Raw genomic sequence first — 17,642 nt, forward strand, 5'->3', positions numbered from 1 at the left:
AACTCCAATTCTTTGGCCACCTCATGCGAAGAGTTGACTCATTGGAAAAGACTCTGATGCTGGGAGGGATTGGGGGCAGAAGGAGAAGGGGACGACAGAGGATGAGATGGCTGGATGGCATCACCTACTCGATGGACATGAGTTTGGGTAAACTCCGGCAGTTGGCGATAGACTGGGAGGCCTGGAATGCTGCGATCATGGGGTCACAAGGAGTCAGACATGACTGAGCGACTGAACTGAACTGAACTGAACTGAACTGAAGCACCAAAGAACTGATGCTTTTGAACTGTGGTGTTGGAGAAGACTCTTTGAGAGTTCCTTCGACCGCAAGGAGATCCAACCAGTCCATCCTAAAGGAGATCAGTCCTGAATATTCACTGGAAGGACTGATGCTAAAGCTGAAACTCCAATACTTTTGCCTCCTGATGCGAAGAACTGACTCATTTGAAAAGACCCTGATGCTGGGAAAGATGGAAGGCAGGAGGCAAATGGGATGACAGAGGATGAAATGGTGGGATGGCATCACCAACTCAATGGACATGAGTTTGAGTAAGCTCTAGAAGTTGCTGAAGGACAGGGAAGCCTGACGTGCTGCAGTCCATGGGGTCGCAAAGATTCGGACACAACTGAGTGACTGAGCTGAAACTGAAGTAAATAAGCAATGTGCTGAGGACCTGGAAACAGACAGAACCCTCTCTTCGAGACCTGCACTTGGCCAAGTAAATTCAGTTCAGTTCAGTTCAGTTGCTCAGTCGTGTCTGACTCTTTGCAACCCCATGAATTGTAGCACGCCAGGCCTCCCTGTCCATTACCAACTCCCAGAGTTCACTCAGACTCACGTCCATCCAGTCGGTGATGCCATCCAGCCATCTCATTCTCTGTCATCCCCTTTTCCTCCTGCCCCCAATCCCTCCCAGCATCAGAGTCTTTCCCAAAGAGTCAACTCTTCGCATGAGGTGGCCAAAGTACTGCAGTTTCAGCTTTAGCATCATTCCTTCCAAAGAACACCCAGGACTGATCTCCTTTAGAATGGACTGGTTGGATCTCCTTGCAGTCCAAGGGACTCTCAAGAGTCTTCTCCGACACCACAGTTCAAAAGCATCAATCCTTTGGTGCTCAGCTTTCTTCACAGTCCAACTCTCACATCCATACATGACTACTGGAAAAACCATAGCCTTGACTAGACGGACCTTTGTTGGCAAAGTAAAGTCTCCGCTTTGAATATGCTATCTAGGTTGGTATTAACTTTTTTTTAACCTACAACTTAGGCAAATTGATAGATATGTGAAATCATGACTTGTTAAATCCCTCGCTTAGCCTTTTTTTGTTAATCAGATAGAAAATTAATGAATCTACCCTTCTAAAATTTGAGGCACTCAACTTTAAAAAGCTTTGATCAGCTGTCTAAGCCACATGCAGAAGAAGGAGAACAGCAGGTGAAGAAGCTGTATGCCTGAAGAGCCTGGCTCAGCACAAAGTGGAACACAGAAGGACCACGTTCTCTTACTGGCCCGGCTCAGTAATAAAACAGACTATAACAGCCAGTGGACCTCTGGCTTGTCCTGATGACTGACAGGAAGCCACAAGCCCACTCCCTTTAGTAATGCAAAGTCTGCTGCGCTGTTCCCTGCAAAGCTCCTGGGTGTCTGTGCATTACAGACATGTCAGAGAAAGCACTTACCGTGATAATCCCCTTGGCCTGGTGTATTGGTGAGGATGATCTTCATGCAGCTGTAAGGTGTGTAGTCTGTCCTCTTGCCTTCCTTTCCGTAGCTGTGACGAATGTTGTAAGAGTACCCTTTATCAAACTGATTGGAGGAAAAAGAGAGAAGAGACAAATTAAGCCAGCATTGAACTGATGGTGCCAGCAGTGCCAGCTGGAATCAAAGCATACAAAGTAACACTTTCTAAAATAAATTCAGCATTCACGGCAGATGTACATCTATATCAGACCCAACATTGGGTCCTTTATAGGTTTTTAAAGGTGCAAAACTTAAAGGAAATAAATTTATCAGGTTAGAGACAGTTAATGTTCATATTTATATGTTTAAAGATGAGGATAATTCTTTCCTGAGAAGAATAATCGATTTGCCTTTTCTTGGCTTGATTCCAAAGACCATGCAAGATGTCAATCATCTTCTGTATCCACCTTATGCTAGTCTTCCCTGAATTCCCACATCTTGCCTACTCTACTTCTGAAGGGCCTCCTGATATAATTAATGCCTCCCCTGCATTTTCACTACACAAAAGCAAGCCGTCAGCAAATGCTTCAAGAATGAAAGAATACTGTGACTGCCTCCTGCCAGGAATTCCCAACTCATGTTGAACAAGCAAGATAACTGCACAGGAAGGACTTCGCATGGGTGGGATGAAAAGGAACTCATATTTATTGAAAGGCTCAGTATAGTGGGTCTAAGCTGTCCAATACTTTAAAGAGCACAGGAAAAAGAATCACGAGATGAGAAAATACTGTGGGTTTCTATGGATGAGATTTCTTTTTATTGAGGTATACAGCTGATGTACAACATTGTGTTAGTTTCTGGGGTATGGCAAAGTGATTCAACTACGCATATACATACATATATTCTTTTTCAGATTATTTTCCAGCATAGGTTATTATAAGACACTGAATATAGTTCCCTGTGCTATACAGTAGGACCTTGCTGTTTAGAAGTGAGATTTTTAATTTTGAGGCTATAATCTACACTGAGTGACATGCGTAAATATAAAGTCTCCAGTTTGATGTAACATATACCACCATCAAGAAACGGCACATTTCCATCATTCACAGAGCTCCCTCAAGCCTTCACAGCATCTTCCCCAACCCACACACCCAGAAGCATCCACTGGTTTCACTTCTGTCACCATGGCTTTAGACGTTCTACAACTTCACTAAATGGTATCACCTACAACTTGGCACTTGCCTTCTACCTCTACAAGGATCAAATTATGAGCTGCTTCAGCTGTTGAACCTCAAACCCCCCTGAAAGGAGTTCAGTTTGGAGATTAGGAATGAGGCACTCTGCGTTCTGAGAAAAAATGACAGAAGAGGTCCTCAGAGAGTTAGATATTTTCAGGATAAGATTTTATGAGCCTAATTCTTGCATCTCCTTGTTATCTATGAAAGCACTAAAATCCTTCATGGTGATATCTGTTCCTTGTAATGAGCAGTAAGCCTCACAAGACTAGCAGAAACCTTATGCAATAAACATGTGATTGATTTTGGGTACTCCCCCTTCCCCAAAATCACAAATATACCTCCCTGCTACCTCTTCAGGGCACTTTCTGAGAGGTATCTGAGATGCTGTCTCCTGAGCTATAGTCCTTATTTGGCCCCAAATAAAACTTAACTCACAACTCTCACATTGTGCTTTTTTTTTTTTTCATCAACATGCCAAAGTAGTGTATTATGGGATAGTATATCTGGTACCCCCATGTAAACTGGAAAACACATTTTCCAACACCATTTATTGAAGATAATTTATTCCATTGCTCTATAAGTTCAATTCAGTTGCTCAGTCATGTCTGACTCTTTGTGACCCCATGATCTACAGCACGCCAGGCCTCCCTGTCCATCACTAAATTCCAGAGTTTACCCAAACTCATGTTTATTGAGTCAGTGATGCCATCCAACCATCTCATCCTCTGTCATCCCCTTCTCCCCCTGCCCTCAATCTTTTCCAACATCAGTTCAGTTCAGTTCAGTTCAGTCGCTCAGTTGTGTCCAACTCTTTGCAACCCCATGAATCACAGCACGCCAGGCCTCCCTGTCCATCACCCAACTCCCGGAGTTCATTCAAACTCAAGTCCATCAAGTCCATGATGCCATCCAACCACCTCATCCTCTGTTGTCCCCTTCTCCTCCTGCCCCTAATCCCTCCCAGCATCAGGGTCTTTTAAATTGAGTCAGCTCTTAGCATCAGGTGGCCAAAATATTGGAGTTTCAGCTTCAACATCAGTCCTTCCAATGAACACTCAGGACTGATCTCCTTTACGATGGACTGGTTGGATCTCCTTGCAGTCCAAGGGACTCTCAAGAGTCTTCTCCAACACCACAGTTCAAATGCATCAATTCTTCGGCACTCAGCTTTCTTTATAATCCAACTCTCACATCTATACATGACCACTGGAAAAACCATAGCCTTGACTAGATGGACCTTTGTTGACAAACTAATGTCTCTGCTTTTTAATATGCTGTCTAGGTTGCTCATATCTTTCAAGGAGTAAGAGTGTTTTAATTTCATGGCTGCAATCACCATCTGCTATGATTTTGGAGCCCAGAAAAATAAAGTCAGCCACTGTTTCCAGTGTTTCCCCATCTATTTGTCATGAAGTGATGGACCCGATGCCATGATGTTAGTTTTCTGAATGTTGAGCTCTAAGCCAACTTTTTCACTCTCCACTTTCACTTTCATCAAGAGACTCTTTAGTTCTTGTTCAGTTTCTGCCATAAGGGTGGTGTCATCTGCATATCTGAGGTTACTGATATTTCTCCTGGCAATCTTGATTCCAGCTTGTGATGCATCCAGCCCAGTGTTTCTCAGGACATACTCTGCATATAAGTTAAAAAAGCAGGGTGACAATATACAGTCTTGACGTATTCCTTTTCCTATTTGGAACCAGTCTGTTGTTCCATGTCCAGTTCTAACTGTTGCTTCCTGACCTGCATACAGGTTTCTCAAGAGGCAGGTCAGGTGGTCTGGTATTCCCATCTCTTTCAGAATTTTCCACAGTTTATTGTGATCCACACAGTCAAAGGCTCTGGTGTAGTCAATAAAGCAGAAATAGATGCTTTTCTGGAACTCTCTTGCTTTTTCCATGATCCATTAGATGTTGGCAATTTGATCTCTGGTTCTTCTGTCTTTTCTAAAACCAGTTTGAACATCTGGAAGTTCACAGTTAATGTATTGCTGAAGCCTGGCTTGGAGAATTTTGAGCAATACTCTACTAGTGTGTTCTTTGGAAGGACTGTTGCTAAAGCTGAAACTCCAATACATTGGCCACCTCATGCAAAGAGTTGACTCATTGGAAAATACTCTGATGCTGGGAGGGATTGGGGGCAGGAGGAGAAGGGGACGACAGTGGATGAGATGGCTGGATGGCATCACTGACTTGATGGACATGAGTTTGAGTGAACTCCAGGAGTTGGTGATGGACAGGGAGGCCTGGCATGCTACAATTCATGGAGTCGCAAAGAGTCGGACACGACTGAGCGACTGAACTGAACTGAACTACTAGCATGTGAGATGAGTGCAATTGTGCAGTAGTTTGAGCACTCTTTGGCATTGCCTTTCTTTGGGATTGGAATGAAAACGGACTTTTTCCAGTCCTGTGGCCACTGCTGAGTGTTCCAAATTTGCTGGCATATTGAGTGCAGCACTTTCACAGCATCATCTTTCAGGATTTGAAATAGCTCAACTGGTGTTCCATCACCTCCACTAGCTTTGTTCGTAGTGATGCTTCCTAAGGCCCACTTGACTTCACATTCCAGGAGGTCTGGCTCTAAGTGAGTGATCACACCATCGTGATTATCTGGATCGTGAAGATCTTTTTTGAACAGTTCTTCTGTGTATTCTTGCCACCTCTTCTTAATTTCTGCTTCTGTTAGGTCCATACCATTTCTGTCCTTTATCGAGCCCATCTTTGCATGAAATGTTTCCTTGGTATCTCTAATTTTCTTGAAGAGATCTCTAGTCTTTCCTATTTTATTGTTTTCCTCTATTTCTTTGCATTGATCGCAGAGGAAGGCTTTCTTATCTCTCCTTGCTATTCTTTGGAACTCTGCATTCAAATGGGTATATCGTTCTTTCTCTCCTTTGCTTTTCACTTCTCTTCTTTTCACAGCTGTTTGTAAAGCCTCCTCAGACAGTCATTTTGCTTTTTTCATTTCTTTTTCTTGGGGATGGTCTTGATCCCTGTCTCCTGTACATTGTCACGAACCTCTGTCCATAGTTCATCAGGCACTCTTCAGATCTAGTCCATTAAATCTATTTCTCACTTCCACTGTATAATCATAAGGTATCTGATTTAGGTCATACCTGAATGGTCTAGTGGTTTTCCCCACTTTCTTCAATTTCAGTCTGAATTTGGCAACAAGGAGTTCATGATCTGAGCCACAGTCAGCTCCTGGTCTTGTTTTTGCTGACTGTATAGAGCTTTTCCATCTTTGGCTGCAAAGAATATAATCAATCTGATTTTGGTGTTGACCATCTGGTGATGTTCATGTGTAGAGTCTTCTATTGTGTTGTTGGAAGAGGATGTTTGCTATGACTAGTGTGTTCTCTTGGCAAAACTCTATTAGCCTTTGTCCTGCTTCATTCTGTAGTCCATTGCTCTACAGGCCCATTCTTTTGCTAATGCCATACTGTCCTTGTTACATATTTAAAGCATGTCTCAGTTTCAGGTAATGTAAGTCCTCTTGTTTTGTTCTTTTTCAATATTATTTTGGCTATTTTATATCCTTGCTTTTCCTTATAAACTTTAAAATCAGTTTATCAATTTCTACTTTAAAAAAAAGAAAAAGACTGCTGTAATTTTCAACAACCAGTAGCTTATGGTTTCATAACTACTGATGTGCCCACAAGCAATCTATAGCCAGGAAAACAAATGGCATTTCAACTGAAAGAAAACTTTCAAGAAATAAAAAAATCTTTCAAATTATCATTACATTTCACTGGTGAAAATAAGAATGTTAAAAGTTCCAGCAAACATCTTTTATGGACAACCTCTGTTTGTTTTGTTAGTCATAAGCATTTAACTATAATCAATCTCTTTGTGCAAACTTTCAGGTATGAAGTGAATTTAATTAGACGTAAGATTTCTCTACGTTCATCAGGAAACACTAAAAGAACTTTTCAGTCAGCCATTCTGTTTAATGAAAAGCTACTCTCTCTAAGGAAAAAAAGCTAATGTTAGTATCCTCCCTCTCCCTTTTCCTTCCAATTTGTTTCGCATTTATGTGTATGTATATCTAAATTTGGACCTTATTAAGTTTTCAGGCTACTCACATATTTATAATACAAATTGTCTTCTTTAGTTTTCAAAGTGGCAAACTCTTGAAATATTGTGCAGAAGGTACATTTATTGGGTGATGTTTTAGGGAATACTTTTCAGGTGTCCACATCCACAATTCAAAGGAACGTCTCTAAGTACTTACATGGGAAGGAGCGTGAGAACCAGGTGGAAGCACTCTTTTCTGTCTTGCCTCCTCCAACCCACCCCAGCCAGCAATAGGAAACACCAGAAAATCAACAGCCTGAAGGTGGTCAAGCAGAAGTTGGCACCCTTCCAAATTAGTCCTAGCATTCCAGCTGTGGCACTGCAATCTGCATTTGTGCCCAAGTTAGCAACAAGTTGTTTTCCGAGCCACTATGTCACCAATGGAATTCAAGATATGCAATAAAGCAGGTGCATCTTAATCCTCTCATGCTTGTCTATTTCAGAGTGCCTCACAAGTCTGCCTCCCACCCCAGCTCCACCCACAGCACAGAGACTCCATTTTATTTTATTTTTTATAGTATTTACACCCAAATCTACTCAGAAGCCGTAAGTATATATAAACCTCTAAGTGCCAAGAGTCATGCATGGTCTTCCTTAGAAGAAAGTATTTCCTGCCAAGAAAAGCCCCCAGACCAAGTATTATTCCTACTGGCAGGACGGCAACACCTGCTTTTCATAAGTCAAGGTGCCTTGCACAGTTAAGTGACAACAGTTCAAAACCAAGTATTCTTCAGAGAGAGATTTATATTCAAAAAGGAAAATCTTCTTGACCTAAGGGAGGCAAAACAACCATAAGTATATGAGCAGAGAAGAAGGTAAAGATATGGCAATTCTAACAAAGACATAGTCAATCCCTTTTTCTGGGTTGTTTCCTACTCACAAGAATCTGGAACTCTGGTTTACATATTGAGGAACACACAGAGGGTGTTCCCTACAGAGGCCGGTCCTTCAGTGCCCAGGTCCAGCGTTCCACACATCACCAGAGGGCCCCCCGAAGCTACCAGGAAGGCACAGCTCAGCAGCAGAGCCACGTGTAGAAACAGAGCTGCCCTGGGGAAGGGCGTGAAGCCACCATGGGCTCGCTGTGACACCCATTCTCGCCAGCTCTCCTGCAGCTGGAGACCTGTTGATTCTCGCTCCTCCTGCCACTTCTCTAAAGCTTTGCTTAAACGCATGCCATAAGCATTTACTACACAGCGCACCCATTAAATACTTACTAAATTACTGAATTATCTGTAAAACTAATCTTGTTACCGTTCACCTACAGATTCCAAGTACTTCTCTTTAACTCTTAACTTTAGCCACAGTTTAACTCTTTGAGAGAGCACTGAAACATCACACATTCTAACCCAACAACACAATGAAGGAGGCTTGAAGACTGAAGATTAATAGTTAAGACAAGTGCTTTAAATCAAATACTTGAATTGAAATCCACCTCTACTATGTGTTAACTGTGTGACCTTGGACAAGTGACTCAACTTCTTTGTAGCAATTCCCTTACACAGCATACAAAAACAAAAGAGTAACATTTCACTCACAGGGTTGGTATGACAATTAGCTAATAGCTCATCTGAATAAAGCACTTGGCATAACATCAAGCACAGAATTAGCTCTGTATTGAATACATTCTCAATCAATATTTTTTAAAAAACCAATCCAATCAAAAAATGGGCAGAATACATAACTAGACATTTCTCCAAAGAAGACATAAAGATGGCCAACAGGAAAGATGCTCAACATTACTAATCACCAGAGAAATACAAATCAAAACTACAGCAAGGTATCCCTGCACACTGGTCAGAATGACCATCATAAAAAGTCTACAAATAACAAACGCAGGGGAGGATATGGAGAAAAGGGAACCCCCCTACACTGCTGCTGGGAATGTAAGCTGGTGCAACCACTATGGAAAGTAGTATGGAGGTTCCTTAAAAACTAAAAACAGAGCTACCATAAGATCATGTAATCCCATTCCTGGGCATATCTGCAAGAGATGAAAACTAATTCAAACTGATACATGCACCCCAAAGTCCAAAGCAGCACTATGCACAATAGACAAGACGTGGAGACAACCTAAATGTCCACCTGCAGATGAATGGACATAGAAGATGTGGTACACACACGCATGGCCTACTATTCAGCCATAAAAAAGAATGAAATAATGCCATTTGCAGCAATACAAATGGACCTAGACATTATCATACCTAGTGAAGTAAGTCAGACAGAGAAAGACAAATATCACATGTTATCACTTATATATGGAATCTTAAAAAATAATACAAATGAACTTATTTACAAATCAAAAACCAATTCACAGACAGAGAAAACAATTTTATAGTTACCAAAGGGGAAAGTGAGAAAGGGACAAATTAGGATTTTGGTATTAACATATACACTGCTGCTGCCAGGTACTGGCTAATTCATATCCAACTCTTTGTAACCCCATGGACTGCAGCCCACCAGGCTCCTCTGTCCATGGGATTTCCCAGGCAAGAATACTAGAGTGGGTTGCCATTTTCTTCTTCAGGGGATCTTGCTGACTCAGGGATCGAACTTGAATCTTCTGCTTCATAGGTGAATTCTTTACCACTGATCCACGTGGGAAACCCAACATATACACATTACTTTATATAAAACAGATAAACAACAAGGACATACTTATAGTAGAGGGAATTATAGTCAGTACGTTGTGATAACCTGTAATGGAAAATAATGTGAAAAAGAATAGATATATGTATGTGTGTGTGCGCATACATGTGTGTGTGTGTGTGTGTGTGTGTATATATATATATATAAAAAACTGAATCACTTTGCTGTACACCCAAAACTAACACAATATTGTAAATCAACTATACTCCAATTTTCAAAAAAAAACCCACAAAACTGTGGGGTAATCATTACCTATTTATTATTTTCAAGTGAAAAAAAAATGTACAATGTGAGAGTTGTGTTAAGTTTTATCTGAAATAAGAACTACAGCCCAGGAGACAGCCTCTCAGAAAGCTCTGAGGAACTGCTCCAAAGACTCAGAGGGGAGGTCGGTATACATGTCATTTTAGTAACAAGGCACACAGGCAATCAAACACACACTTAGGCAGAAGGTAGCTGCTAGTCAAGAGTAGATGCTTCCATTAATGATTTTAGTGGTTTTCTAGGTATGAGAAGGTGCAAGAATTTGGGTTCATAAAATCTCTACCTGAAAGTATCTAACTATTTGAAGCCTGTTCTGCCAGGCATCCCAGAGCACAGAGGGTCTCTCCTGCTCTCAGCCCTAACCTCCTTTCAGGGGGTGTTGAAGGTCAGTGACTGCAGTGGTCAGGGACTTCCTCCTTGTAGAAGCAGATGACTAGTGACAGTTCATAGCTGGCGTTATTAAGTAGTGAGTCAGATGTGGTATGGTGTTTAATATTACTTAAATTACTTGTATGTTTTGCTTCCAGCTTCCTCATCAGAAAACCTGAAATCTCATTATTCTAATATTCATCAGACCTTCAGTCAGGTGAGCAATTTGAGGTCTGTAACTCAGCTGGAAGGCACTGCTGCTATTACTTTAATTCAGTCAATTTTCTCATATGGATACTGAATATTTCTTCTGCTCTGTAGGAGTTAATTCATTTCTCCCTGGCGAGAAATTTTCACCAGGTGGAGAGGAAGCAGAAGTCAGACAGAGAACACAGATTTGGGTTCTAGCTCTGACACCTACAAGCTGAATGTTAGGGAATTATCTCAGTCTCTTTTTTTCATTTTTAATATTGAAACAATGAGACCTGTCCTTCACTCTGTGCAAAAACATTTTGTAAACTGTAAGCTACTAAGTATACACTATAATTATTTGCTACAATAATTTGCACAAAACTTGCACAAAACCAGTTTGTGTCTGTCTGAAAGGTGAAATTTTAAAAAGAGATTTTACTTAATGGTCAAGTATTAGGTTGGTGCAAAAGTAATTGCAGTTTCAGGCTGTGAATTTTAAGTCATTATAAGTAGGCTCAGACACACCTTTGTTAATCAAAATAGGAACCATTATAATCAACACATTTTTGCCAACCAGAAATAAGTTTGCTTACTCCTGAAATGTAAAAATCTGTGCTTCAGGATTGCGATGAACCCTTGGCAAGCATTTTCAGTAACCTGCTGGCTGCAGAAGCATTTTCCCTGCAAAAAGTCATCAAGATGATTCAAAAAGTGGTAATCAGTTGGCAAGAGGTCAAGTAAATATGGCGGATGAGGTGATACTTTGTAGCCCAATTCATTCAACTTTTGAAGCACTGGTTTTGTATGTGTGGCAGGTGTTGTCATGGAGAAGAACTGGGTTCTTTCTATTGACCAAGCCAGCTGCTGGCATTGCAGTTTTTGGTGCTTCTCACCTATTTGCTGAGTATACTTCTCAGATGTACTGGTTTCGCCAGGATTCAAAAAGCTGTAGTGGATCAGACTGGCAGCAGACCACCAAACAGTGACCATGACTTTTTTTGGTGCAAGTCTGGCTTTGGGAAGTGCTTTATCTGCCTCCTGAGAAATCTGTATGCAGGTCACAAAGCAATAGTTAGAACTGGACATGGAACAATGGACTGGTTCCAAATAGGGAAAGGAGTACGTCAAGGCTGTATATTGTCACCCTGCTTATTTAACTTATATGCAGAGCACATCATGAAAAATGCCAGGCTGGATGAAGCACAAACTGGAATCAAGATTTCCAGGAGAAATATGAATAACCTCAGATACATAGATGACATTACCCTTATGGTAGAAAGCAAAGAAGAACTAAAGAGCCTCTTGATGAACATGAAAGACAGTGAAAAGGCTGGCTTAAAACTCAACATTCAGAAAACTAAGATTATGGCATCCAGTCCCTTCACTTCATGCAAATAGATGGGGGGAAAAAATGGAAATAGTGACAGACTTTATTTTCTTGGGCTCCAAAATCACTGCAGATGGTGACTGCAGCCATGAAATTAAAAGATGCTTGCTTCTTGGAAGAAAAGCTATGACCAACCTAGAGAGCATATTAAAAAGCAGAGACATCACTTTGCCAACAAAGGTCCATCTAGTCAAAGCTATGGTTTTTCCATTAGTCATGTATAGATATGAGAGTTGGACCATGAAGTAAGCTGAGTGCAGAAGAACTGATTCTTTTGAACTGTGGTGTTGGAGAAGACTCTTGAAAGTCCCTTGGACTGCAAGGAGATTCAACTAGTCAATCCTAAAGGAAATCAGTCCTGGATATTCTTTGGGAGGACTGAAACTGAAGCTGAAACTCCAATGGTTTGGCCACCTGATGCAAAGAACTGACTCATTTGAAAAGACCCTGATGCTGGGAAAGATTGAAGGCAGGAGGAGAAGGGGATGACAGAGGATGAGATGGTTGGATGGCATCACTGACTTGATGGACATGAGTTTGAGTAAGCTCCAGGAGTTGTTGATGGACAGGGAAGCCTGGCGTGCTGCAGCCCATGGAGTCGCAAGGAGTCGCAAGGAGTCAGACACAACTGAGTGACTGAACTGACTTCCCAAACTTGCCTCCCTGGCCCAGAAGCTCCAAACCCCTTTTCTTTTATTTAGGCTAAAACTGAATATAGTGCAAATTGAAAATACCCCATGAGTTACTCATCACTGTGTGTTCCTGTATGTACTGCATGTGTATAAATTACTATACTTTGTTTTTTCCTTGGAAACCTGTCCTTTGCCAGGCTAATCTACAGGGTCCATGCTGGGGAACTTGGGATGAGTACAGGACAAGATTTATTCCTCCCTGAAGGTATCATCAGAAAAGCAGGATATATGTTTTTCATGTTCACATCCTAATCCCTTTTCATGAAGAACATTTTCAGTTCTAGATCCCCAAATGTGTGGATTTTCTTTCCTTCAAATTTACCTGAGACAAGATCAAGCTACAATTTAAAAATTTTGTTTCCCCGCTTTGCAATGTGTTCAGGAATGCAGGGTGTGGTGTTAGTGGGTTGGTTTGTCTTTCATACTCTGCTACAAGGTCTGTATTGATATCGACTCAAAAAATTAGATTTGAGAGTCTTCTGTGACCTAGGGCTGTATGGTCTCCATCACTTTAACTGTATCTATTCACTCAGATATTAAAGAGCGTCGTTTCTAAATGCCTAATGGAGGATTTAGTACAATTAGATAACTACTGTTATCTACCAGCAATCAAATCAAAGTCATGCTTAGTGATACTTCAATAATTAACAGTTTGCATTTCCACAGATCTTTAGTGGTGACAAAATGGTTCTTCTCAGACCCCTTACTACTTGTAATGTATGGAAGTCAGGTATCCCTATTTTATAAATAAGCCAACTTTCAAGAGGTCAAGTGAATAGCTATTTCAATTATTTAGTAGAGAAGAGATGGAATTTAAAATTTTACTCTCACTTTCTAGAAACTACTCCAAAGTTAATAAATACAGAAAACTGTTAGTTATCCATGGCAAGCATGCAACTGTAGGCTGCCTCCCTGTTGCAACTCAGTCGCTTCATGGACATCTGAAAGTCACAGTGAACCACAGCTATACACAATGCTTCTGATTCTACTGAATACCAGGGAAAAGTGTCTACTCTCAAAGAAATGGTTAACTAACAAGTCACTTACATAGCATTAGTTTCTAATTTATCATGATTTTAGAATCATTAAAAATGGGAAATTTGAAGTTATCCATCTAAAATGAAAAAATAAAATCTGAAAAAGTGTTTCTTCCTGCTTTCAAATTACCAGTACCAGGCACTCTACCATTTGAGGTGAGATGTGACAAGGAACTCGGTACAAAGTCAGGAGAAAGGGGGAGTGAAAGAAGAGAGCGAGGATGCAGGACACAGTACCTACCCCTCTCCTCCCCGGTGTCTGGACCTGAACTTCAGTGAACGCAGCTCCCTCATCAGCTGGAATTTAAAGACCTGCAGCAGGTGTCAGCCAACGTCTAGTGCAGCCCTGCCCATGTACGAAAGCATGCAAGGGGTCTAGTTCCCAACCGCAGGGCGACAGGGAAAGAACCCTGGTCTCTGCAGTGCCTACTCGGTGCCCCTTGTGGTCCAGGCTGAAGCCCAGGCCAGCACAAAGCCTAGCAAACTGCAGCTGTTCACTCCACATTCACAAGGCTGAACCGCTGAGCATCTTCCTTGTATGAATGCTCACTGGATCCATCCCCCACCAGGGAACTGAAAGCGAGCCTTACACTGATCACTCCCTTAGCTCTCAGTGACAAAGGAGAGTTAACAACTTCCCACTGCCAAATACTTAACATGATTTAAAAAGAGGTCTCAACAATTCGACTTTTAATCACCTTAAACAACAAGGCCCAACTGTAGAAAACAGGGAACTACATTCAGCATCTTGTAATAAACCATAAAGGAAAATAATCTGAAAAAGAATATTAGCTTGGTGCAAACATAATTATGGTTTTCGACTGTGAATTTTAAATCATTATAACTAGGCTCTAACACATCTTTAATAATCAAAATAGGAGCCATTACAATCTACACATTTTTGCCAACCAGAAATGAGTTTGCTTATTCCTGTAACATAAAAATCTATCCTTCAGGATTCGATGAACTCCTGGAAAGCATTTTCTGCCTCCTGCCTGTTGTGGAAGCGTTTTCTCTGCAAAAAGTTGTCGAGATGCTTGAAGAAGTGGTAGTCAGTTGGCAAGATGGCAGGTGAATATGGTAGATATGGCAAAACTTCATAGCCCAATTGGTTCAACTTTTGAAGTGCTGGTTGTATGACATGCAGTTAGGCATTGCTGTAGAGAAGAACTGGCCCCTTTCTGTTCACCAACGCCAGAGGCAGGTGTTGCAGTTTTCAGTGCATCTCATGGATTTGCTGAGCATACTTCTCAGATGTAATGGTTTCACTGGGATTCAAAAAGCGGTACTGGATGAGACTGGCAGCAGACCACCAAACAGTGACCATGACCTTTTTTGGTGCAAGTCTGGCTCTGGGAAGTGCTCTGGAGCTTCTTCTCAGTCCAACCACTGAGCTGGTCATTCCCAGTTCTCATACACAATCCACTTTTTATCACACATCATAATCCGATTGAGAAATGGTTTGTTGTTGTTGCATACAGTTAGAGAAGATGATACTTGAAAGCGACAATATTGTTTATTTTCAGTCAGTTCATGACGTACCCACTTTATTGAGCTTTTTCATCTTTCCAATTTGTTTCAAAAGCCAAACAACTGTAGAATGGTCAACACTGAGTTCTTTGACAACTTCTTGTGTAATCATAAGAGGATCAGTTTTGATGATGGCTCTCAACTGGTCCTTGTCAACTTCTGGTGGCTGGCCACTACACTCCTCATCTTCAAGACTCGTCTCTTTCACAAAACTTCCTGAACCACCACTGCACTGTACATTCGTTAGCAGTTCCTGGGCCAAATGCATTGCTGATGTTGCAAATTGTCTCTGCTACTTTACAACCCATTTTGAACTCAAATAAGAAAATTGTTTGAATTTGCTTTTTGTCTAACATAATTTCCATAGTATAAAACAAATATAAAATAAATAGCAAGTAGTAAGTCATTAGCAAAAGAACATAAAGTGAGAAATGTGCATTAAAATGATGTATGACATAAGCACATTTACTTAGAATGTATTCCTATATCAAATGGCAAATTTCAACAATGCAAAACTACAATTACTTTTGCACCAACTCACTTTGCTGTACACCTGAAACTAATACAATTGTATTTCAACGTTTTAAAAAATTTTTTAATAGAATAAAAAATCACCAATTGTTCATCCAGTTTGCCTGATACTAAGAAGGCACAGGTCAATAGTGGAATTTTCAGCATCCTATGTGGAATACTTGTTTTAGAAAGTCTGCTTTATTCACTGGTATGGATGCCACTGACATAATAGTGAATGAAAACTTACAAGATTCTAAACAAATTTTCTAAAAATTTGAAGACAGAAACCACAGACAAACCTTCATTCACTAAAGTAAAATCATTTACTGAATCACACACAGACAGTATAGAAGACTAAATTCAGTAGCCCTTAAAAAGGTGGCCAATTATCTTGTTGGCAGCCTAAGAGCCAACAACAAACAAATACCACAGAGAAGCAGAGGAGCAGGCTGCCTGATGCTCTGGGTCTAAGACCAGCTGGCTCAGCCTGCATAAACCGGTCTTTACACTCACTGGAAACAGGAGAAGCAAACTGAAAACAATGCAACCCGAGAGTATGCAGAAGTGAGCTGACCAGAATGTCTCACTGGCCAGGGAAAGGCGCCCTCTTCACAAATACAGTATTGCTTTTTACCAACATTTTGAGGTCAAAATAAATGTAGATTAGGTTCATCCTATTCACTGATTTCCCCAGATTTCGTTTTCGTCAAATTATCATTTTTTTTAATACTTTGCTTTGTTAGATTACCTTATCTAGAGTATACTTTAATCCACAGTGTTTGTATTTTGTAGAACTAAATTTCTATTATGACAGAATTTTAAAGATCTAGCTTTATCATTAAAAAGGTGTCTCAAGATATTGCTTTATAACCTACTGTACACATTAAGTGCAATAAATCTAAGGTTGTGAAGAGCTACAAGGATGACTGCAAAAATATAACTCCCCAATCTTGCAAATGTTAAGAAACATCTAAACATTTTTAGAATAAATGCTTAAATATTTACATATATACTGATATATTTCAATGATATCTTTCTGGGTGCATAAAGTTTCAGAACTGTCATATTTCCGGTGGAGTACACCTTTTATCAACATATAGAAATATAAGTATTTTCCTGTTTAATAGTTTTCTCTGGTATACCATTTTGTACAAATCAATATCTTCACTCCAGCTTTCCTTGTTAAGTTCACTCGCTGGTACTCCTCTCTCCACCTTTACTGTCAATCTTTTTGCATCATTAAGTCTCAAATAAATAGCAAATGGGAAACTAGCTACCCATGACCCCCCTCTAGTGGTTACTCAGAGCTCATGAAAATACACATTTTTCTATTGATGTCAAAAATAAATCAGATTCTCTACAAAAAAGACAAGATCTTTAACACAATTTTACTTCCATAATAATTATAAAATCAGATTCAGGATAACTGAGGATCAAATGATTTTCCCAGAGTCACAATAATACATTTAGATTTCACTTCATCTTCTAATTATATAAGCCTGGCTATATAGCAGATAACCAAAGGAAAAAACTACATTGCATTTTTATAGGAAATAAACATAGATGGACTATATCATATCCTGAAATGACAAAGAGCATGAGATAAAGATTTAATTTACAGCGGGAAGTTACATTGTTCCTTTACAATTTCAGGGACAAAAAGAAAACGAATATGGATCTGCTGCCTCCTGTTGTAGGCAAGTGTTTTCTTTGTCTTCTAAAGGTTGCTGCTGCTGCTGCTAAGTCGTTCCAGTCGTGTCCGACTCTGTGCGACCCCATAGATGGCAGCCCACCAGGCTCCCCCATCCCCGGGATTCTCCAGGCAAGAACACTGGAGTGGGTTGCCATTTCCTTCTCCAATGCATGAAAGTGAAAAGTGAAAGTGAAGTCGCTCAGTCATGTCCGACTCTTAGTGACCCCATGGACTAAGCCTACCAGGCTCTTCTGTCCATGGGATTTTCCAGGCAAGAGTACTGGAGTGGGGTGCCATTGCCTTCTCCGCTTCTAACC

General features: G+C 40.6%; 1 protein-coding gene across 1 annotated transcript in view; it reads right to left on the reverse strand.

The window, feature by feature from the left end:
• Positions 1-17,642, reverse strand: part of PRIM2 (primase, DNA, polypeptide 2 (58kDa)) — a 346,489-nt gene that overhangs the window by 47,735 nt on the left and 281,112 nt on the right. Inside the window, exon 11 of the mRNA XM_010848522.1 lies at positions 1,682-1,808. Within this exon, the coding sequence (XP_010846824.1) occupies positions 1,682-1,808 (127 nt within the window). The remainder of the gene's footprint in view (positions 1-1,681; positions 1,809-17,642) is intronic.

This window comes from Bison bison, unplaced genomic scaffold (genome assembly GCF_000754665.1).
Source record: "Bison bison bison isolate TAMUID 2011002044 unplaced genomic scaffold, Bison_UMD1.0 scf7180017864270, whole genome shotgun sequence".
In the NCBI taxonomy this organism is placed as follows: Eukaryota; Metazoa; Chordata; class Mammalia; order Artiodactyla; family Bovidae; genus Bison; species Bison bison.